The 23,829-nt window shown below is 48.9% G+C and overlaps 1 protein-coding gene across 5 annotated transcripts in view; it reads right to left on the reverse strand.

Moving 5' to 3' along the window:
* The window catches only part of LOC119966630, a 360,402-nt gene that overhangs the window by 244,904 nt on the left and 91,669 nt on the right, over nucleotides 1-23,829 (reverse strand). For all 5 annotated transcript variants that reach the window (XM_038798649.1, XM_038798647.1, XM_038798645.1 and 2 more), the window contains exon 5: nucleotides 4,492-4,578. In XM_038798649.1, coding sequence (XP_038654577.1) covers nucleotides 4,492-4,578 — 87 coding nt within the window. The remainder of the gene's footprint in view (nucleotides 1-4,491; nucleotides 4,579-23,829) is intronic.

The raw sequence follows: 23,829 nt of genomic DNA on the forward strand, positions 1-23,829 counted from the left end.
GCACCAATAGGACTGGAAGAGATCATGGAGAGTATCAGCTCAATGCAGGCGGGGAAGGCACCGCCTTCGGGACCCGATGGGTTTTCGGCGGACTTCGATCAGAAATTTGCACCAGCCCTGGCACCACACCTATGGACATGTTTGCAGACTCGTTAGCGAGGGGCACTCTGCCTCCTACATGAACACAGGCCATGATATCGCTGATCCCCAAAAAAGACAAAGGACCTGACAGAATACGGATCATACAGACCCATTTTGCTGCTCAATGTAGACACGAAGATACTCACGAAAGTCCTGGCCAAGAGATTGGAGAACTGCGTAGCAGAAGTGGTTGCAGAAGACCAAACAGACTTTGCCAAGGGTAGGCAGCTGACTGCGAACATCAGGTGGCTGCTGAATGTAATCATGACCCCATCCGGGGAGGTGATCGTCTCCCTGGACGCAGAAAAAGCCTTCGACAGAGTCAAATGGAAGTACCTCATAGAGGTATATGGAGCGGTTTGGGCTGGGGACGGAATTCACCTCGTGGGTGAAACTCTGATACAATGCCCCCAAAGTGAGCGTTCAGGCAAAACACAACCAGCTCTGAATATTTCCAGCTACACAGGGGCACAAGTCAGGGATGCTCACTATCCTCGCTTCTGTTCGCCCTGGCAATTGAACCCCTGGCAAGATGGCCCTGCAAGATGCAAAAAGCTGGAAGGGCACCCAAGGAGGGGGCAGAGAGCATAGAGTATCCCTCTATGCAGATGACCTGCTCCTCTACATCTCGGATCCACAGAATGCTCTGAAAGCAATCATGCAATTGCTGGAAGAATTTGGAGCCATTTCGGGCTACAAACTCAACCTGGGCAAGAGCGAGGCAATCCCGGTGAACCCTAATGAGGGACTATCATTCAAACAAACCCAAAACAAATTCCGCGACCTGGGGATCCAGATCACCCATGAATGGACACGGATTCACAAGTGGAATCTGACCAGCCTGGCAGACAAAGTTAAAAAGGACCCACATAGATGGGATGGGCTTCGCGTTCCCTGGTGGGAAGGGTGCAATTGTTCAAAATAAACATACTGCCGAGGGTTTTCTTCCTGTTTAGATCCATACCGATCTTCATCCCCAAGGCCTATTTCCACAAAGTGGACAAAATAAGCATGGCGTTTGTCTGTGTGTGTGTGTGTGTGTGTGGGGGGGGGGGGGGGGGGGGTGCAAAATAGGTAAGGCTAGAGGAGTCCTCCTGCAAGGGAACGACCCTCCGAGCCCTCGCCATGGCAGCACTCCCATTCCTCCCCTAACAAACACCTTACCCAGTGGTGGTGGCCAATCTGAAAACATGGAATCAAATGAGGCAGCATTTCAGTTTAGCCGGATGTCCCATAAGGCCCCCATCTGCAGCAACCACAATATTTCCACCAGTCATACTTGATGCCACATTTAAAAAATGGGGCTCTAGCAGTTAGGCACCTCCACATAGAGGACAGACTCGTGACCTTGGATGAATTGACGGAAACCTGGACCTGCCGACAGTACAGGAACTCAGACACCTCCAAATTAATCACTTTCTCCACAAGGAGACGGCAAAGAACCCCAGGGCCCCGAAAGACACGCCAATGGAGGAACTAATAAACATGGACAGCAAGGAGGGAGGAAACTGCGGGAACATATACGGATGATTACTGGATAGGGCAAGACTACCACTGAACAAAGCCAGATGCTTTGAGGATGTAAGTGGGTTAGGGACTCTGGAGCAAAGCACTTAGTAGGGCCAACTCCACCTCCTCCTGAACTAGGCTAAGCCTCATGCAGTTCAAAGTGGTGCACAGAGCCTACATCACCAGAACCCAAATGAGGAGGATCTTCCCAGAGGTGGAGGAGAAATGTGAATGGTGCCAGGGAGGTCCGGCCAACTACGGCTGCATATTTTGGGCCTGCCCCAGACTTGTCGGGTTCTGGACAGCCTTCTTCAAGGCGATGTCCATGGTTGTGGGGGTGAAGGTAGAGCTGTGCCCAGGTGCGGCAGTCTTCGGGCTATTGGACAAGCCAGAACTACACATGGGGAAGAGGGTTGATACCATGGCTTTTGCTTCCTTAATCGCATGCCGGAGAATCCTGCTTGGCTGGCGATCAGCAGCACCACTCACAGCTGCAGACTGGCTGGCAGTCCTGTCAGAATTTCTCCACCTGGAGAAGATTATGTACACCATCTGAAGGTCAGACAAGGGTTTCCATAATGCATGGGGGCCATTCATCTGCCTGTTCCAAGACCTGTTCGAAGCCAACAGCGACTAGGGAATGAAAATGAAATGAAAATCGCTTATTGTCACAAGTAGGCTTCAAATGAAGTTACTGTGAAAAGCCCCTAGTCGCCACATTCCGGCGCCTGTTCGGGGAGGCTGTTACGGGAATCGAACCGTGCTGCTGGCTTGCCTTGGTCTGCTTTCAAAGCCAGCGATTAGCCCTGTGAGCTAAACAGCCCTACTGAGAGGAGGGGGGAAAGGGAGGGAGGAAGACAAGGGAAGACACACACAAGATAAAGAGGCGGAGGAGGTGAAGGGGAGAAGGGAACCCAAGGGGACCACAGAGTGGAACACAGGGGCTAAAAGGAGAGGAGGGGCGGGGCCTCACAGCCCCACCCCCCCATCAATGACAAAAAGACAAAGACCCCAACAGAAACGGAACGCAGTGTGTGGCGCCAAAGGCAGAAGGCACCACTAAGAGGGATAGTAAGCCACAAACAAAGGAAGGGAGGGGATGGGGGAGAGGCCGGTGGTGGGAATCCACATGTAAAAAGCTGTTTAACTAAGAAACGACTTTATTTACAAATATCAGACACACTTGAGCAGTTACTCTGTAAAAACTGGAAAATACCAATAAAAACACCTTTAAAAAAATCTTTGAAAACTGTACACCTTGGGCGGCATGGTGGCACAGTGGTTAACATTGCTGCCTACGGCACTGAGGACCCGAGTTCGATCCTGGCCCTCGATCACTGTCCGTGTGGAGTACACCTTGGGCGGCACGGTGGTACAGTGGTTAACATTGCTGCCTACGGCACTGAGGACCCGGGTTCGATCCTGGCCCTGGATCACTGTCCGTGTGGAGTACACCTTGGGCGGCATGGTGGCACAGTGGTTAACATTGCTGCCTACGGCACTGAGGACCCGGGTTCGATCCTGGCCCTGGATCACTGTCCGTGTGGAGTACACCTTGGGCGGCATGGTGGCACAGTGGTTAACATTGCTGCCTACGGCACTGAGGACCCGGGTTCGATCCTGGCCCTCGATCACTGTCCGTGTGGAGTACACCTTGGGCGGCACGGTGGCACAGTGGTTAACATTGCTGCCTACGGCACTGAGGACCCGGGTTCGATCCTGGCCCTCGATCACTGTCCGTGTGGAGTACACCTTGGGCGGCACGGTGGTACAGTGGTTAACATTGCTGCCTACGGCACTGAGGACCCAGGTTCAATCCTGGCCCTGGGTCACTGTCTGTGTGGAGTTTGCACATTCTCCCCGTGTCTACATGGGTTTGATCCCCATAACCCAAAGATGTGCCGGTTAGGTGGATTGGCCGTGCTAAGTTGCCCTCTTAATTGGAAAAACAATAAATTAGGTATCCTAAATTTATTTTTAAAAAAAGAAACTGTACACCTTTGGGGCGAGCGCAATGGCAAAGTGGTTAGCACTACTGCCTCACAGCACTCGGGACCAGGGTTAGATTCCGACCTCAGCTAACAGTGTGGAATTTGCACTTTCTCCCTGTATCTGCGTAGGTTTTCTCCGGGTGCACCAGTTTCCTCCCACAGTTCAAAGATATGCAGGTTAGGTGGATTGGCCACGCAAAATTGCATCTTATTGTCCAAAGGTGGGGTTCCGCGATTGGGTGGGGGAGTGGGCCTGGGTTCAGGTGCTCTTTCAGAGGGTCAGTGCAGATTCAATGGGTTGAATGTCCTCCTTCTGCACTGTAGGGATTCTATGGTTCTATTATCTAAGGGTTAAAAAAAGTATTGCCATAATCAAACTTTTCATGTTTAATAAATATTTCTTTTCTTGATAAAGCAAATTAACGGGCCACTGAGGGTCATTCAGGAGTCTGGTAACAGCGGGAAAGAAGCTGTTTTTGAAACTGTTAGTGCGTGTTTACAGACTTTTGTATCTCCTGTCCGATGGAAGAGGTTAGAAGAGGAATAACCAGGTGGGAGAGGTCTTTGATTATGCTGCCCGCTTTCCCAAGGCAGTGGGGGGTGTAGACAGAGTCAATGGATGGGAAGCAGTTTCCCATGCTGTGCCATTAATTGGCTTGAACTGATTTTCTGTCTCTAAATAGTAGATGACAAATCCATGCTTCTCATGATGAGCTGAAACCCAGTTTAAGACATAGCAATATGGAGAAATACTGCACTGTGTTGGTCAGCCATGATCAAATCCAATGTTAAGACAGAACAGGGCACAGCCAAGTATCTTCTAAAAGAACCTGTACATGGTTTTACTTACGAACTGAAAGGGATTGGTTCTTCGGATTTAAAGGACATGAAGCTTCAGCTGTTTCTTCGGCACTGTCTTCTTCAGGTGAGATGCCAGCTAAATTCACATCACATAGAGAATGGAAACACTCAGTACAGATCTTGCATACCAACAAATCTAATCACAGACTTACTGAATTTTGCTGTTAAAACGTTACATCAATTGGAAAAAAAACCTTCAATTTATATAGTGCTTTTCGGCACAGTAGTGCAGTGGTTAGCACTGTTGCTTCACAGCGCCAGGGTCCCAGGTTCAATTCTCGGCTTGGGTCACTGTCTGTGCGGTGTCTGCACGTTCTCCCTGAGTCTGCGTGGGTTTCCCCCGGGTGCTCCGATTTCGTCCCACAAGTCCCAAAATAAGTGCTTGTTTGGTGAATTGGGCATTGAATTCTCCCTCAGTGTACCCAAACAAGCGCCAAAATGTGGCGACTAGGGGCTTTTCACAGTGACTTCATTGCAGTGTTAATGTAAGCCTACTTGTGACACTAATAAAGATTATAAAATATCTCAATGCACTTTGCAGGCAATAATGTACTATTTTGAAATGCAGATATCGTTATAATGTTGGAAATGTGGCAGTTAATTTAAACTCAGCAAACCCCCACAAACAGCAATGCGGTCATGACCAGATAATCGGTTTTCTGTGATGTTGATTAATGGATCAATATTGTTCAGAGTACTCTGCTTTTCTTCCAAACAGTGCCATGGAATGTATTATGGTGTTTTTATCACATAATTCACCTCACTTAATTTCCTTTCAATCTTCCCTTCAAACCTTGCTTTTAAAGGCTCACCTACCACTGGTAACAATACTAAAACTTTATCTCCACTTGCAAAACTACGAACTTTGGATTTCTTGTCCGCAAACTGTTTCATCACATTTTGTGCAACTTTTAAATGTTCTCTAGCCAATTCACCTACTCTATTTAATCGTTCCCTAAAATTTGACACGTAATCCAATAATGAAATTTCCGATTTCTCACTCACCAATTTTTCCTTAATCAATTTAAGTGGTCCTCTTACCTCATGACCAAAAATTAGTTCAAAAGGACTGAATTTAGTTGACTCATTAGGTGTATCCCTAATTGCAAACAGTACGAATGGAATTCCTTTATCCCAATCCTCTGGATAATCTTGACAATAAGCCCTCAACATTGTCTTTAATGTCCGATGCCACCTTTCTAATGCTCCCTGCGATTCTGGATGGTACGCAGTTGATTTCAATTGTTTTATTCCTAAGCTATCCATAACTTCTTTGAATAACCTTGAGGCAAAATTCGATTCTTGATCCGATTGTATTTCTGTGGGTAGTCCATATCTAGTAAAGAATTTAAGTAACTCCTCCACAATCTTTTTAGCTATAATATTACGTACTGGAATGGCCTCTGGAAACCTAGTAGACACATCCATTATAGTCAAAAGATATTGATTCCCACTTTTCATTTTAGGAAGAGGTCCAATGCAATCAATTAGGACCCTTGTAAAAGGTTCCTCAAATGCTGGAATGGGTATTCAGGGCACTGGTTTTATCACTGTTTGAGATTTCCCTATCACTTGACATGTGTGGCATGATTGACAAAATTTAACTACATCTTTATGTAGTCCAGGCCAATAAAAATGTTTCTGGATTTTAGCTTGAGTTTTTCTTATTCCCAAATGACCTCCCATTGGTACCTCATGTGCATCTCGCAACACCTCCTTTCTATACCCTACCGGCAATACTACTGATGAACTTCTCTTCCTTTTCATCCACTTGCATATATGCAAAGGTCTCCATTTTCTCATCAAGACATCATTTTTACATTAAAAACACTCTGGTATACACTCAGATTCCTCTTCCATATATGCTTTCTGATGCATCCATTTTATTTCTATATCTGTCTGTTGTAACTGCGCCAATTTTCCTGAATCAAAAATATCCGCTTCATCCTCCACCTGTTCTTGTTCTTTTTCAATAATCTGATCAAAAATCGTTTCTGGTAATTGCACTTCAACTTTATCTTCACTCTTTGATTCTCCTCTTGTCTTAACCTGTGACTTTGCCACCTTGTTACTACACAATCCGGAAAAATCCCAGTATATTCGTCCTTCAACACTTCAGTTGTCTGATTTTCCACTGGCTTGTCAACCACAGTAGGCATCACTCCCACCTGCGATCCAGCTATATCATTACCCAAGATAAACTGTATTCCTGGACAAGATAGTTTCTCTATTACTCCTACTACCACTTCACCACTCTTCACTGGACTTTCCAACCTTACCTTATATAATGGAACACTACTCCTCTGACCCTGAATTCCACATATTACCACCTTTTCTGGCAACATTCTTCCCAAACTACATAACTCCTCATCTCTTACCATTAAAGATGGACTTGCTCCATCTTAAAATTGTGACTTCTTTACATGCTCCTCCTGATATATATGAGTAAACTTTACCCACACAAGTAAATTCTTTAAAGAGATCTGGCAGCTTCTTATCAATCACCTCTTGATCAGGCTGTACATTCTTTTGCACCTCCTTCGCTTCACTTGGGCTTTCCTTTACCACTTTAACAAACCCCACTGTCTTGTCCTGTTTTACCACATCAGCCTTCCCAGTGCTTTTCTTCAACCACCAGCACTGTGACTTTTCATGGCCTAGTTTATCACAGTGAAAACATTTGAAACTTTTCATGTCTCTTCCACCTTCCTGGATTTCTTTTTTAATCTGAAGTACACTATCCTTATTATCTCCCATCAGATCACCGTTACCTTTACCACTTAAGTATTTCTCATGTCCCCAGTTTCTATCCCTCACAGGCTGAAACTGATGTCGGAAACCAAGCTTTGATTTATGAACTCATTCATAATCATCTGCCATTTCTGTTGCTAATCTCGCAGTTTTAACCCTCTGCTCTTCACATGAGTTCTCACTATATCAGGAATTGAATGTTTAAACTCCTCCAAAAGTATAATTTCTCTGAGAACTTCATACATTTGGTCTATTTTCAAAGCCATTGTCCACCTATCAAAATTACTCTCTTTCAAAACTCCATGGGCGCGATTCTCCGCACTCACGACGGGGCGGAGAATTGCGGGCGGCGCAAATTTTTACGGCGACGCTGGTCCGACGCCCTCCCGCTATTCTCTGAACCCCGCACAATCTCCGAGTCGCCATTCCCGCCAAACGCCTCTATTACGCCCCCGACACGACCAGAATCGCTACTAATTGCCCCCCCCGGCCCGGATGGGCCGAAGTCCCGACTTAATCGCGCACTGTTTACATGGCGTGAAACACACCTGCTTTTTAAGTTCGTCAACCAGTCGTGCTGGCTGACGACTGCTTCCAGGAGGTTAGTGTACCGCTCAGCGCACCGCTCAGCGCACCGCTCGAGTCTGGCCACACCGGGGAAGGCATCCCTGAGAACGGGAGGGGGGGTCCAGAGCGGGGGGAGTGGGGGAGATGGGGGGGGGAGTGGGGGAGACGGAGGGGGGAGTGGGGGAGACGGAGGGGGAGATGGAGGGGAGAGTGGGGGAGACGGAGGGGGGGGAGTGGGGGAGATGGAGGGGGGAGTGGGGAAGATGGAGGGGGGAGTGGGGGAGATGGAGGGGGGAGTGGGGGAGATGGAGGGGGGAGTGGGGGAGACGGAGGGGGGAGTGGGGGAGATGGAGGGGGGAGTGGGGGAGATGGAGGGGGGAGTGGGGGAGACGGAGAGGGCAGTGGGGGAGACGGAGAGGGCAGTGGGGGAGACGGAGAGGGCAGTGGGGAGACGGAGGGGGAGATGGAGGGGGGAGTGGGGGAGACGGAGGGGGGGAGTGGGGGAGATGGAGGGGGAGATGGAGGGGGGAGTGGGGGAGACGGAGGGGCGGAGTGGGGGAGATGGAGGGGGGAGTGGGGGAGATGGAGGGGGGAGTGGGGGAGATGGAGGGGGGAGTGGGGGATACGGAGAGGGTAGTGGGGGAGACGGAGGGGGGGAGTGGGGGAGACGGAGAGGGCAGTGGGGGAGACGGAGAGGGCAGTGGGGGAGACGGAGGGGGGAGTGGGGGAGATGGAGGGGGGGAGGGGGGGAGTGGGGGAGATGGAGGGGGGAGTGGGGGAGATGGAGGGGGAGTGGGAGTGGGGGGGGGGTTAGGTAGAGAGTGAGCGAGTGAGCCGTCCAACCCCGCAACAAAATGTCTGCCACCATGCCATGGCGTGCCGGTCACGAGTACACGGCCTGCTGGTTCCCCTGTGGCTTACGGCCACAGGCCACTGACGCACGCGTGAGGAGGACATAGTTTACTGGCCGTTGGATGCAGAAAGTGACAAGGGGTTAGGCTGCCCGCATGTCAGCAGCGCGACCAGGCCACCGGGACACACAGGTATCCCGTGGCTGGCGGCTGCCGAGTTGTCGACTAACCTCCGTCTAACATGTCCCGTTTCTCTGCCCCCACCACCCTTCTGTAGGTTAGCACAATGTCTGTGAACAGAACGCCTATGTTCTGCGCAGTGGTTGGGGCCACTGCACTGCATTTGGCGATGCAGCAGCATCCACAGCCACAACCCGCAGTGGATGCAGGGCCAGCTGCAGCAGCAGAGGGAAGGGCCGAGGAGTTGCCAGTCGTCGAGCAGCATGGTGAGGAGGAGGAGGAGGAAGAGGAGAGAGTGAGGGTGCAGCCACGGCGCCAGAGGCGACGACCAAGGCCGAGGGTATACCGTGTCCGGGTCTCTTTCCTAACAATGACGGACATCACCTGCAGGAGGAGACTCCGGCTGCGTAGGCGGACCGTGATACATATCTGTCACCTCGTGGTGCACCTCGCCCCACGTGGAACGGGGGGAGGACACACGATCCCGGTTGCCATCAAGGTGACGGTCGCTCTTAACTTCTATGCTACCGGCTCCTTCCAGTCTCCGAGCGGGGACCTCTCCGGGATCTCCCAGTCATCGGTGCACAGGTGCACGGGATGTAACCGACGCCCTCTATGCCATCGCGGACCGCTTACATCACCTTTCCTGAGGACCAAGCAAGTCAAGACTCACGGGCTCGTGGATTTGCCAGCGTTGCCAGGATACCGAGGGTGCAGGGGGCAATCGATTGTGTTCACGTCCCCATGCGTCCGCCTGCAGGGGACAGGGATGTGTTCACAAATAGAAGGGGGACATACTCCATGAATATCCAGGTGGTATGCGACCCCCACATGAGGATCATGAATGTCTGTGCAAGGTTCCCAGGGAGTGTGCATGACTCCTACATACTGGCGCAGTCGTTCATCCCTGCGATGTTTGAGGGACGTCCCCCCGGGCTGAGTTGCTGGTTGCTAGGCGACAGGGGTTATCCGCTGAGGTCTTGGCTGATGACGCCTATACGGAGGCCTCAGACCAATGCGGAAACACGATACAACGAGGCCCATGCAGCGACCAGGGGTGTGGTGGAGCGCTGCCTTGGCCTCCTGAAGATGAGATTCAGGTGCCTGGACCGCTCCGGAGGGGCCCTGCAGTACCAGGCCGACAGGGTCGCTCGCATTGTTGTGGTCTGCTGTGCGCTGCACAACATCGCGATGCAGAGGGGAGATGACCTGCTGCAGGAGGCGGAGGGAGAAGCCAGTGGCAGTGGTGCCAGCACAGAGGAGGAGGAGGAGAGGGAGGAGGAGGAGAGGGAGGAGGAGAGGGAGGAGGAGGAGGAGGCTGGCGGAGTGGCAGGCGCAGCACGCAGACACGACCTAGGTGCTGGTGATGTCCAGGAGGCGGCACGACGGACCCGGCGAGGACGGCGGGCACGCGACGCCTTGGTGGCAGCACGGTTCTCGTGTCGCATGTGACGTCCCCACTGAACACCAAACCACCACCTGCATGGCTAGTCGTGCAGAGGGTCAACACACAACTGCCACCACCACAACCACCCCCCCCCCCCCCTCCCCCCCCCCCCCCCCCCCAACCCCCTCTCAGTGTACACTGCTCCACTTAGACATCACCTTTACCACTGGGTCCAGACGGTGTGGCACAACATTGATGGCTGTGTCAGCGGATGTGATCAGTGCCATGTGGAATGATGACAGCCCGCTCTGCGAAGAGCTGTGAGCTCAGAATCGTTAGGGAGAGTCTGACCCATGGCAATAGCTGAACCATCCACCTTGGTGGCTGCTGAGATCGTCACGGACACTCTATCACGTGCCCGCGTGGGCTAGCTGTGGGAAGGGGTGGGGGGAGGGGCAGGGACTGCACACCCGGCACCGAAGTTTCACCGCTCGTCAACCCCAGCGACACTCGGTCACTATCACGATTCCTGTGGCTGTGAAACAATCACACGGTATTACAAGTAAGGTGGAACAGTGCGTTTAATGTTAACAATTATTTACAGGTGCCCTAGCCCCTACAACTAAACTGTGCCCTTCACCCGTGCCAACTTACTCAGTGTCTATCTTAGTTGCCTTACGGGCCCTACCACTACGTCTAAGTGATTCCCCAGATGATACAGCAGGAGTGGAGGAGGACTGCTGCGAATCGCCCCCCCTCAACTCGTTTCTCCTTGGCCAAGCGTTTCCTGGGGCGACCCGGCCTTGATGGGCCAGGCTGCTCTGCGGGCGTCTCGGGTGACATTGTGCCACCCTGCTCTGCCTGCTGCCCACCCAATGCACCAGGGATGGGACGGGGGGAGGCCGAGAATTCCGGGACGTCCCGTGATGGAGTTAATGGGACGGGCCCCGAAACCTCCTCCTCCCTTGGGGAGCCCGGTAGCCCCCGGGCCTCACTTTGGGACAGAGGTGCGAGCGGGGAGGTGCCCCGTCGTGCCGCCGACACCTGGCGATGCCAGTCCTGGAGGCCTGCAACGTTATCGACCAGGATCCGAAGGTTTGCAGACACGGAGTCCAGAGAGTTAGACATTCCCGCCAGGGACTGTGCGACCTCAACCTGTGTGTGCACGACGCCATCCAGCACATGTGTCAGGCGGTTGATACTCTCGGCGACTGACTGCTGCGACTGGGCCATGACCTGGTGAGACTGGGCCAAGGCCTGCAGGGCGCCGGCAATGTCATTTTGCCTCTGGCACATTGCTGCCTGTGAGAGGGCAACCCTGTCCAGGGCCGAGGATGACGCGTGCACATTAACCCCAACGCCTTGCATAACCTGACCCATTGCCTCCACCGCGGATGCCACCCGTGCGGTGTCGGCCTGGGTCTCTGCCATGAGCGGCACCACTCCCTGCTCGTGGACGCGGTTCGACTCCTCTAACAGCGTCTGCAGAGTCTGGAAGACAGCCCTCATCCCGTCATTGTTTCCCTGGGTTTCTTGAGGCATCGGCTGTGCGGGTGGGTTGAGAAACTCCAGGAACTCCGAAAACGTCTGGAAGCCAGCTGCATGCTGGGCCTGGTCTGGCCTCCGTGAGTCCGGACCCTCGGTTGCTCCGACCTCCACCTGCTGTACCTGCTCAGCTGTGATGTGCGAACCAGACTGTGACACAGGAGCCTCATCACTAAATAGCCGAACCGGGGTGAGTGTCTCTGGGATGGTGGATGGTGTGGGAGATAGCAGTGCCGCAAGCCCGATGTTGTCGCAATTTAGCCCCTCCTCAATGGTGTGGGGCCGCTTTGAGTCCGGAGGGTTATCGCTGGCCATTTCCATGGCTTGTGGTATCGCCACCCTCTGGGCGTCCTGCTCCGTAGATTGGGTTGGGGAGGATGGGACTCCCCGCTGATCGGGCACCCTCTGTCGTGCGGCCCCGGGTGAGGTGGGGGCAGATGCCTGTGTCCGTCTGCAGCCAGACGGCCCTGGTCGTTCGGCATCACGTCCTAGGGAAGAGAATGAGACGGGTTATTTAGATTTGCTCGACAGGCCGCTGGACGGTCCCAGTGGGCAGCGTGTGAAGGGACAGAGGATGGGGGAGGTATGCCAGTGGGCAGGGTGTGTGAAGGGACAGAGGATGGGGGAGGTATCCCAGTGGGCAGGGTGTGTGAAGGGACAGAGGATGGGGGAGGTATCCCAGTGGGCAGGGTGTGTGAAGGGACAGAGGATGGAGGAGGTATCCCAGTTGGCAGGGTGTGTGATGGGACAGAGGATGGGGGAGGTGTCCAAGTGGGCAGGGTGTGTGAAGGGACAGAGGATGGGGGAGGGGTGGGTGTTTGTCAAGGAGGGTTGTCTCACTTGTTGCAGCTCCGCCAACCTCGCATAGCGCGACATCTCGGGTGCCAGACCCCCCAACAAGTTCCAGTGCCCTCTGCTCAAAGGTGGTGAGGGGGTGCAGGTTGGGCGAACCCCCTCCAGTCTTGTGCCGCTCACGGTTGTTGCGAGCAGACTTGGCCTGTTGGGGGAGGGTACATAGGTAGGTCATTAAAATACGGCAGGTATCAGCAGTCCGTTCAGATACTGGCACAGTTTGGGGGTCAAGTTGTCATAAGACGATTGCATCTCTCCACGGGGGCCAGAGCGCTGGGTCTGTGACAACTTTGTGAACCACCCTCAACTAACTCTGCCCCAATCCCCCTCCACCCCCCGTGCCAGGGGGGGGGAGGTGGGTGATTAAGTTAAGGGGGAGGGATGGTTGTGACCAGGGGGCACCTTCTTGGCACTTACCCTGGCAGCCCTGCTGAGGTCGTGAAGCTTTTTTCGGCACTGCTCTGCTGAGCGAGGGGTCTGCCCCACAGCACTGACGGCAGCACCCACCTCACGCCAGGCCTGGCGTACCGCGCTGGCAGGTTGGTGATGCCCTCTCCGCGGGCAGATGATGCCCCTCCTCTGCTCGACAGCATCGAGCAGCGTATCCACATCTGCTTCAACAAAACGAGGTGCAGCTCTCCTGGGCTCCAACATCATAGCCTACAGATTCTGTGCTCGCCCGCGCCTTTTTACGGCGTCGGACGGCGTCACGTGGGCGTGATCGTATCGTCGCCGCGTTCCGTCGTCATCGCGCACATGATTGACGCGGCCGCGTTCCTAGCCCATTTCCCGGACGTGAATACGTCGGGAAATGGACCCTTCCCGACCGTCATAAAACGCACCCGTTTTTGACGCCAACTTCGCGATTTTTCGCGGGTGCGGAGAATCACGCCCCATGTACGTTTGGCCAAATTCTTTCCTTAAATTTCTAAATCTTTGTCTGTAGGCTTTAAGCACCTAAAATTGATTTTTTCACCTCCTCATATGACCCAGATACCTCCTCCGGTCGTGAAGCAAACACTTCACTAGCTCTACCGACCAACTTTGTTTGAATCAGTATACGCACATGTCCTGTGGCATTTCATTTGTTTAGCTACCTTCTCAAATGAAATGAAAAAGGTTTCTACCTCCTTCTCGTCAAACCTTGGCAATGCTTGGATATATTTAAATAGATCCCCACCAATCCTTGACTATGACGCTCTTTCTCACTATCCACATCACTATCATCCAACTGTACGTTTTCCTTTATGCCTGCCAATTTTAACTGACTGTCATGTTTGATGGCCACTTTCTGAAGTTCAAACTCACTCTCTTTATCTTTTTCCCTGATCTGTATCTCCCTTTCTCTTTCTTTTTCCTCTCTCTCTCTTTCTTTGTCCTTTCTATCTATTTTGTATTCAAGCTGCTTTAATTCTTTCTCATGTTCCATTTGTTTAATTTGTAACTGAATTTTTGCCATTTCCAATGAGTCAAACTGTATCTCGGGCAACTTTAAATGCTTAGCCACCGCCATAATTACCTCATCTTTTCGCATTTTGTCAGGTAATGTTAACTGCAATGTTAATGTTAACTCACTTGGCTAAATTGCTGGCTTTTAAAGCAGACCAAGCAGGCCAGCAGCACGGTTCGATTCCCGTACCAGCCTCCCCGGACAGACGCTGGAATGTGGCGACTAGGGGCTTTTCACAGTAACTTCATTGAAGCCTACTCGTCACAATAAGCGATTTTCATTTTTCATTTCATTTTGCCAAATCTAACAGTCTGCTTTTAGTCTCTATCCGTAAGGTACTGCACATGACCGTCTCCATCCCCATAACTTCAGAGCCTCTGAAAGAGCCATTGTCGAAAACACACTCCCTACTTAAACTAAAATACTACACCTGAAAAGGAACCACAATATGCTCACCCCTCACTGTCTTTAAGTTAACTGAGCCAATCCAATAGATAGACTTTTATCCCCCTCGAGCCCCAATTTGTTATGGGCCAGGGTTTAGAGAACCCCAAAGTGTATCATGGAGGTCACCTATCCCACAACCTTTAATAGATTGTGGTACGGCGAGCACACAGCCCACTCTATAGATGTGGTACAGCAGAAATGGAAAAGTATTTTTTAAAGCAAAACAATGTTTATTCTATGAACTCAAGTTAACCTTTTTAAAAAATAGTGAATACCTTAGCAACCATTAATTCAAATACAACCCCCAAAGACTACAACACTATGTAATCCTTTAAGCTTTCCTTTTAACATCCATAAGACTTAAAAACAAAATCTTTAACAGAAGCACCTCAGGTTTAACTTCACTACTGAGAACAGTTACCATGTTGAAATCAGCAAATGGACATTCATAAGCTTGCAGAGATTCACACACATACTGCTGTGATTGCAGCTTCTCCAAAACTAAAATGAAACCAAACCCAACCTGCAGCAAAACGCCTAAAGCAAAAGTAAAAAGCTGACAGACAGCCCAGCTCCACCCACTCTCTGACATCACTGCAGTAATAAACACTAATTTCTTAAAAGGTACTCTCACTACAGATATTTATATACACACCCATTTATAAACACCCATTTATAAACACCCATTTCTTAAAGGTACTTTCACATGACAATTATAAACAACAGAGGTTCCAGAACTGATCCCTGTGGAACACCACTAGTTACAGACCTCCATTCGGAAAAACACCCTTCCGCTGCTACCCTCTACCTTCTATAGAACATAGAACAGTACAGCACAGAACAGGCCCTTCGGCCCTCAATGTTGTGCCAAGCAATGATCACCCTACTCAAACCCACGTATCCACCCTATACCCGTAACCCAACAACCCCCCCTTAACCTTACTTTTTAGGACACTACGGGCAATTTAGCATGGCCAATCCACCTAACCAGCATATCTTTGGACTGTGGGAGGAAACCGGAGCACCCGGAGGAAACCCACGCACACACAGGGAGGACGTGCAGACTCCACACAGACAGTGACCCAGCCGGGAATCGAACCTGGGACCCTGGAGCTGTGAAGCATTTATGCCAACCACCATGCTACCGTGCTGCCAAGCCAGTTCTGGATCCATCCAGCTAGTTCACCCCTGACCCCATGTGATCTAATCATTTGCACCAGCCTGTCATGAGGGACCTTATGAAATGCTTTACCAAAGTCCATGTAGACAACATCCACATCCCTTCCCTCGTCAAACATTTTTGTCACCTCCTTACAAAATTCAATTAAATTAGTGAGACTTGACCTCCCAAGTACAAACCCATGCTGCCTGTCGCTAATAATGTGCAAATGTTCCAAATGTGCATAGATCCTATCTCTGAGAATCTTTTCCAACAATTGCACCATCACTGACATCAAGGTCACTGGCCTATAATTATCCGGATTATCCTTGCAACCCTTCTTAAATAATGGTGCAACCCTTCTTAAATAATGGTACAACATTGGCTATCCTCCAATCCTCTAGGATCTCACCTGTGGCCAATGAGGACACAAGGATTTCTGTCAGAGACCCAGCGATTTCATCTCTTGCCTCCCCTCAGTAATCTGGGATAGATGCCACCTGGCCCTGGGGATTTGTCTACCTTAATGCTTTTTAACACACCAAACACGTCCTCCCTGATAATAATGACCTGTTCTAAAGTGTTTACACATCCTCTGTAACACCACCAATTAACATGTCCCTCTCCTTTGTGAATACCGATGCAAAATATTCATTAAGGACCTCACCTACTTCCTCTGGTTCTCCATAATTTCCTTCCTTTGTCCTGAGTGGACCAACTCTTTCTCGAGCTACCCTCTTGTTCCTAATATGCATTTAAAATGACTTGGGATTCTCCTTAATCCTCTCTGCCAAGGACATTTCGTGACCCCTTTTTGCCCTCCGAACTCCTTGCTTGAGCTCTTTTCTACTTTCCTTGTATTTCTCAAGTGCTTTATCTGTTTTTAGTTATCTGTACCTCACATATGCATCTTTTTTTCTTTTTGACAAGATTCTCAATTTCATTGGTCATCCATGGTTCCCAAATCCTGCCATTCCTGTCCTTCAGTTTTACCGGCACATGCCTGTCTTGCACTCCTATCAACTCCTCCTGAAAAGACTCCCACATGCCAAATGTGGATTTACCCTCAAACAGCCTCTCCCAAATGACAGCCTCCAAATCCCTGCCTAATCTGGTTGTAGTTAGCCTTCCCCCAATTTAACACCTTGACCCGAGAACAACACTTGTACTTTTCCATGAGTATCCTGTTATGGACCAGGGTTTAGAAAACTCCAAAGTATATCATGGAGTTCACCTGACCCACAACTTTTAATAGATTTTGGTTATGGGGAGCACAAGTGCCCACTTTACAGGTGTGATGCAACAGAGATTTAAAGGATTTTAAAAACAAAACAATGTATATTCTATAAATTCAGTTAACACTTTATAAACACACAGTAAACATCTTATCAACTATAAACATTGATACTTTCCCAAATACAACATTCAGTAGGTAACCCTTAGTAACTTTCCTAACAACATCCATAAGCCCAAAACACTTTTTAACAAAGACAGCAGGTTTAAATTCTCTACAGAAACAGGTATTACTTTGAAAGACATTCTTTAGCTTGTAGAGAGAAATATCAATACACACATCTGCTTGGTTCACATGCAGCTCTCCAACTGAAAGTGAAACTAAACACAGAAGCAAAACCCGCTTTCAGCACAAAACAAAAGTAAAAAGCATAGCAGAGCCCAGCTCCACCCACACAATGGAATCACTGCAGCCATTTGATAAAGCACCCATTTCTTAAAGGTACATCCACCTGACAATCCTAAAGCTTACGGAATTGTGGTCACTGTTCGCCACATGTTTTCCCACTACAACGTTGATGACCTAGCCCGTCTCGTTCCCTTGTACTAGGTCCAATATAGCCCCCGCTCTAGTCGGACTATCCATATATTGTTCCAAAATACCTTCTTGGACACATTTAACAAATTCCTCACCATTCAAACCCCTAGCCCTGAGGGATTTACAGTCAATATGAGGAAAATTAAAGTCTCCCATTACAACAACCCTATTATTTCTACATCTATCCAGATTCTGCTTGCATATCTGTTCCTTAACATCCTGTGGGCTGTTGGGAGGCCTGTAGTACACCCTCATCATCGTGCCTGCCCCCTTCCTGTTTCTGTGCTCTACCCACAGTGCCTCGTTACTTGATTTTTCCATGGTGTCCTCCCTCTGTACAGCTGGAATATGTTCCCTAATCAGTATTGCAACTCCCCACATCTTCTACCTTCTCCCTGTCTCGCCTAAAACACCTATAGCCTGTAATATTTAGCTGCCAGCCATGTCCCTTTTTTAACCAAATCTCCATTACAGCAACCACATCCAAGTTCCGTGTGTGAATCAAGGCTTTCAGTTAATCTGTCTTACTTGTTATACTTGGTGCATTGAAGCAGATACACTCCAGACCTCCAGTCCCACTGAGTTCAACCTTCCCCAGCTTCCTCTTAGCCAGCCTGACCCTGGTAACATGCTCATCCCCAGTCTCTACACTTAATGGCTTAGTGTCCTGACTCCCACCCCCCCCTGCTATATTAGTTTAAACCCACTCGAACCATACTAGGAAACCTCCCAGCCAGGATATTGGTGCCCCTCCAGTCCAGGTGTAACCCGTCCTTCTTGTACAGGGTCCACCTTCCCTGGAAGACATCCCAGTGATCCAAAAAACTGAAGCCCTCCCTCCCGCACCAGTTCTTTAGCCACGTATTCAACTGCACTATATCCCTGTCGCTAGCCTTGCTAGTACGTGGCACGGGGAGTAATCCTGAGATTACTACCCTCGAGGTCCTGCTTTTTAATCTTCTACCTAGCTCCCTAAATTGCCGTTGCAGGAGCTCGCTACTCTTTCTGCCAATGTCATCCGTACCAATGTGGACAACGACCTCTGTCTGACTTCCCTCCTGTTTTAGGATGTTTTGTACCCGTTCAGAGACATCCAGGACCTTGGCACCAGGGAAGCAAACTACCATCCTCGAGTCCTTTTTGTGGCCACAGAAGCGCCTACCTGTGCCCCTGACTATTGAATCCCCTACCACTATTGTTTTTCTACACTTTGTACCCCCGTCTGTGCAGCAGGGCTAGTCGCCTTCGCTCTGGCCACTGCTGCTGCTGTCCCCTGATGGACCTTCCCCATCATCAGTATCCAAAACGGCATACTTGTTCGATAGGGAGACAGCCATAGGGGACCCCTTCACTGTCTGCCTACCCCATCTGGCAGTCACCCATCTACCTTCCTGTACCTTGGGTGTGACCACATCTCTGAAGCTATTATCTATCACAATTTCAGCAACTTGTGTGCTCCTCAGTGCTTCCAGCTGCTGTTCTAACCGATCCATGCTTTCGGTGAGCTTTTCCAACTAAGTACACTTTCTACAGATAGTTCTGTCAGACCAGTAGCATTTTGTGGCCCAGTTATTATTTCAGATTTCCAGCATCTACCATATTTTGCTTTTAGCAAAGGAAAAACACTATTGTGTGGTAAACCAAGGATGGGAAACATTTTGTTGCTGTTTGTGGCATAGTACTTCCTGAGAGCAAATGTGTCAGACTTGGCTTGATTGGTCGCCCACTCACCTCTAAACATAAAGATTGTAGCACACATTTTTGCTGAGTCACAAACTCAAGAGGACTTTAAAAATAGTTGATGGAACTTTATTGCATTGGAGTGCTATCTTCAGGCTGCATTAGAGTGCTAAAGTGGGAATTTGGTGACTGAGGGAAATTGAGGTTAATTTAGGGTTCATTTTTATCAAAAGTCTAGTCTTTCTTTTATTTAGTAAATTAACTTAAAAGTAGCTGTTTAGGTTGGAAGAAGATGAGTTTTAAACCAGCTTTAAACAGAGTTTACTCAGGCTCTACTTGCAGCTGCAACTTGTTAAAAAGATAACTGGATTAAGCCAATTTTCAGAGGCTAGAGTCAGACAGAATAAAAGTGTGCCATCTTACAGTGCTGACTTGGTTTGCAAAGGAGTGCTGACGTTTGGCCTCATTGGAGTGCTAAAGTGGGAGTTTGGTGACTGGGGGAGTTCGGTGAGGAGGGAACAAGGTGCTCCTTTCATTTCCTACATTTCCTCAAAGAACATGAGGGGAGCCGGGAGTTTATAAAGAGTGCAGCTGACTGGGAGCAGAGTCGGAGGGCAGAGTTCCAGCCGATGAGTAAACAGAGTAACTGACTGCAGGTGAAAAAAACTGAAAAAGTGATCTACAGGAAAGCTGTGACCTGATTGGCTGGTGGGGAATCTGCACTTAATTTGAGAATAAAACATTGTTAATTTAACCTAATTAATTACTTAATCATATGTAGAGGGGTATCTAGACCAGAGGTGGGAGATTACTGTGTTTAGCATTCTACATTTATAGTAGAAATCTAGTGCTAGGAAGCATATAGTTAACTGAAACTTATTTTCATTTGATAAATATTTATTTTTAAATTAATTAATTAATTAATTCTAGAAATGGCAGTTAGAGGGGTAAAATGCTTCACTTGTGAAATGTGGGAGGTCCGTGAAGGTTCCAGCCTTCCAGACAACTAATAATAATAATCTTTATTAGTGTCACAAGTAGGCTTACATTAACATTGCAATGAAGTTGCAAATCCCGTAACAGCCTCCCCGAACAGGCACCGGAATGTGGCGACTAGGGTCTTTTCACAGTAACTTCATTTGAAGCCTACTCGTGACGATAAGCAATTTTCATTTTTCATTCCAAGTTACAATGAAAATACAGCTGCAGAAAGTGCACCCAATTGCAGTTCATCACAGACCACATGGATTGGTTGGAGCAGCAGTTGGATGAACTTAGGAGCTTGCAGGTGGCTGAAAGATAGGAGTCATATAGACATGGTCAGACCCAAGGTGCAGGAAGATAGATGAAGATAGATGACTGCTAGCAGGGGCAAGCAGTCAGTGCAGGAATTCCCTGTGGCTGTCCCCCTTTCTAACAAGTATACCCTTTTGGAAAATGTTGGGGTGGGAGGCCTATCAGAGGAAAATAGCAGCGGCAGCCAAGCAGTGGCACCACAGCAGTCGCTGTTGTTAAGCGGGGGGACGACAAAGTGCAAAAGAACAATAGTTATAGGGGACTCTATAGTCCAGGGCACAGATCGGCATGTCTGTGGATGTGAAACAAACTCCAGGATGGCATGTTGCCTCCATGGTGCCAAGGTCCAGGATGTCTCTGAACGGGCAGGGTGAATTCTGAAGGGATAGGGTGAACTGCCAGAGGTCAAGGTACATATTGGTACAAATGACATAGGCAGGAAAAGTGATGAGGTCCTGCAGCAGGAGTTCAGGGAGTTAGATAGAATGTTAAAAAAACAGGACCTCCAGGGTTGTAATCTCGAGATTACTACCTGGGCCACGTGCCAGTGAAGCTAGAAATAGGAAGAAAGTACAGCTAAACACGTAGCTAAACAGCTGGAATAGGAGGGAGGGTTTCAGACACCCGGACCATTGGGATCTCTTCTGGGGCAGGCGGACCTGTACAAGAAGGATGAGTGGCATCTAAACTGGAGGGACATAAATATCCTGGCCGCAAGGTTTGCTAGTGTCATATCGGAGGGTTTAAACTAGTGTGGCAGGGGGGTGGGAACCAGAGTAATAGGTCAGTAGATTAAATAATTGAGGGGGAACTGGAGAATAGAACCAATAAGAGTCAGAGGAAGAGCAGGCAGGGAAATGTTGCTGAATACACCGGGACTGGTGGTCTAAAGTGCATTTGTTTCAATGTGAGCATAACAGGTAAAGCAGATGAACGTAGACTTGGATTTGTACTTGGAATTATGTTGGTGTTGCCATTACAGAGATTTGGTTGAGGGAGGGACAGGATTGGCAGCTAAATGTTCCAGGATTTAGATGTTTCAGGCGGGATAGAGGGGGATGTAAAAGGGGTGGGGGTGTTGCACTACTGGCTAAGGAGAATATCGCAGCTATACTGTGGGAGGACACCTCAGAGGGGTCATACAGCGAGGCAATATGGGTAGAATTCAGGAATAGGAACAGTGCAGTGATGATGTTACTACAGTCCTCCCAAAAGCCAGTGGAAATAGAGGAGCAGATATGTAGGCAGATTTTGGAAAGGTGTAAAAGCAACAGGTGGGTGATTTTAACTTCCCCTACATTGACTGGGACTCACTTAATGCAAGGGGCTTGGATGGGACAGAGCTTGTAAGGAGCATCCAGGAGGGATTCTTGAAACAATATGTATTTAGTCCAACTTGGGAAGGGGTCATACTGTACCTGGTATTGGGGAATGAGCCTGTACAGGTGGTTGATGTTTCACGGGGAAGCATTTCAGGAACAGTCATCATAATTCAATAAATTTTAAGGTGGATAAAGATAAAAGTAGTCCTCGGCTCAAGGTTCTAAATTGGGTGAAGGCTAATTATAATAATATTAGGCAGGAACTGAAGAATCTAGATTGGGGACAGATGCTTGAGGGTAAATCACCATCTGGCATGTGGGAGGCTTTCAAATGTCAGTTGATAGGAATTCAGGACTAGTGTGTTCTTGTAAGGAAGAAGGGTAAGTATGGCAAGTTTTAGGAACTTTGGATAATGAGGGATATTGTAAGCCTAGTCCAAAAGAAAAAGGAAGTATTTATATGGGCTAGAAAGCTGGGAACAGACGAAGGCTGTGAGAAACATAAGGAAAGTAAGAAGGAACTTAAGCAAGGAGTCAGGAGGGCTAAAAGGGGTCATGAAAAGTCATTGGCAAACAGGATTAACAAAAATCCCAAGGCTTTTTTTGCGTATATAAAGAGAAAGAAGGGAGCCAGGAAAAAAGTTGGCCCACTCAAGGACAGGGAAGAGAATTTGTGCATGGAGCAAGAGGAAATGGGCGAGGTACTAAATGAGTACTTTGCATTAGTATTCACCAAAGAGAAGGACTTGGTGGATGATGAGTCTGGGAAGGGTGTGCAGATAGTCTGGGTCACATTGAGATCAATAAGGAGGAAGTGTTGGGCGTCTTGAAAAACATTAAGCTAGATAAGTCCTCAGGGCCTGATGGGATACCGAAGAAGGCAAAGGAGGAAATTGCTAGTAACTTGTCAGAAATCTTTGTATCCTCACTGGCTACAGGTGAGGTCCCAGAGGATTGGAGAATAGCCAATATTGTTCCTTTGTTTAAGAAGGGTAGCAAGGATAATCCAGGAAATTACATACCAGTGAGCCTTATGTCAGTAGTAGGGAAACTATTGGAGAGGATTCTTCGAGACAGGATTTACTCCCATTTGGAAGCAAGTGGACCTATTAGCGAGAGAAAGCATGGTTTTGTGAAGGGGAGGTCATGTCTCACTAACTTGATTGTGTTTATCGAGGAAGTGTGAAGATGATTAATGAAGGTAGGGCAGTGGATGTTGTCTCCATGAACTTCAGTAAGGCCTTTGACAAGGTCCCTCATGGCAGACTGGTACAAAAGGTGAAGTCACACGGGATCAGAAGTGAGCTGGCAAGATGGATACAGAACTGGCTAGGTCACAGAAGGCAGAGAGTAGCAATGGAAAGGTGCTTTTCTGAATTGAGGGCTGTGACTAGTGGTGTTCTACAGGGATTAGTGCTGGGACCTTTCCTGTCTATTGTATATGATTTGCAGGGAAATGTAACTGGTCTGATTAATAAGTTTGCGGAGGACACAAAGGTTGGTGGAATTGCAGATAGCGATGAGGACTGTCAGAGGATACAGCAGGATATAGATCGGTTGTTGAATTAGTGGAGAGATGGCAGATTGAGTTTTATCTGGAAAAATGTGAGGTAATGCATTTTGGAAGGTCTATACAGGTAGGAAATATACAGCAAATGGCAGAACCCTTAAGAGTATTGACAGGCAGAGTAATGTGAATGTATGGGTCCACAGGTCACTGAAAGTAGCAACACAGGTGGAGAATATGAGGGATATGAGGGGAGTTGGGGTAGATGGAGAGGTTAGAGGTAAGAACTAGAAGGTCTTGTGGTGTTCTTTGTGATTCTGTTATCAGGATGGATGTAGTGTTTACAAAGCCCACAGAAGCGAAGTTCATTAACAAAGCTTTTATTCACACTACGTATTAAAGCTCAACCACTTACTCCTATAGTAAACAATAATATAATAATCCTCAATCTACACTCTACTAACACTAGTCTCTACACTCTATCTATAACTGTACTCTACCC

This window comes from Scyliorhinus canicula, chromosome 5, assembly GCF_902713615.1.
Source record: "Scyliorhinus canicula chromosome 5, sScyCan1.1, whole genome shotgun sequence".
Taxonomy (NCBI): domain Eukaryota; kingdom Metazoa; phylum Chordata; class Chondrichthyes; order Carcharhiniformes; family Scyliorhinidae; genus Scyliorhinus; species Scyliorhinus canicula.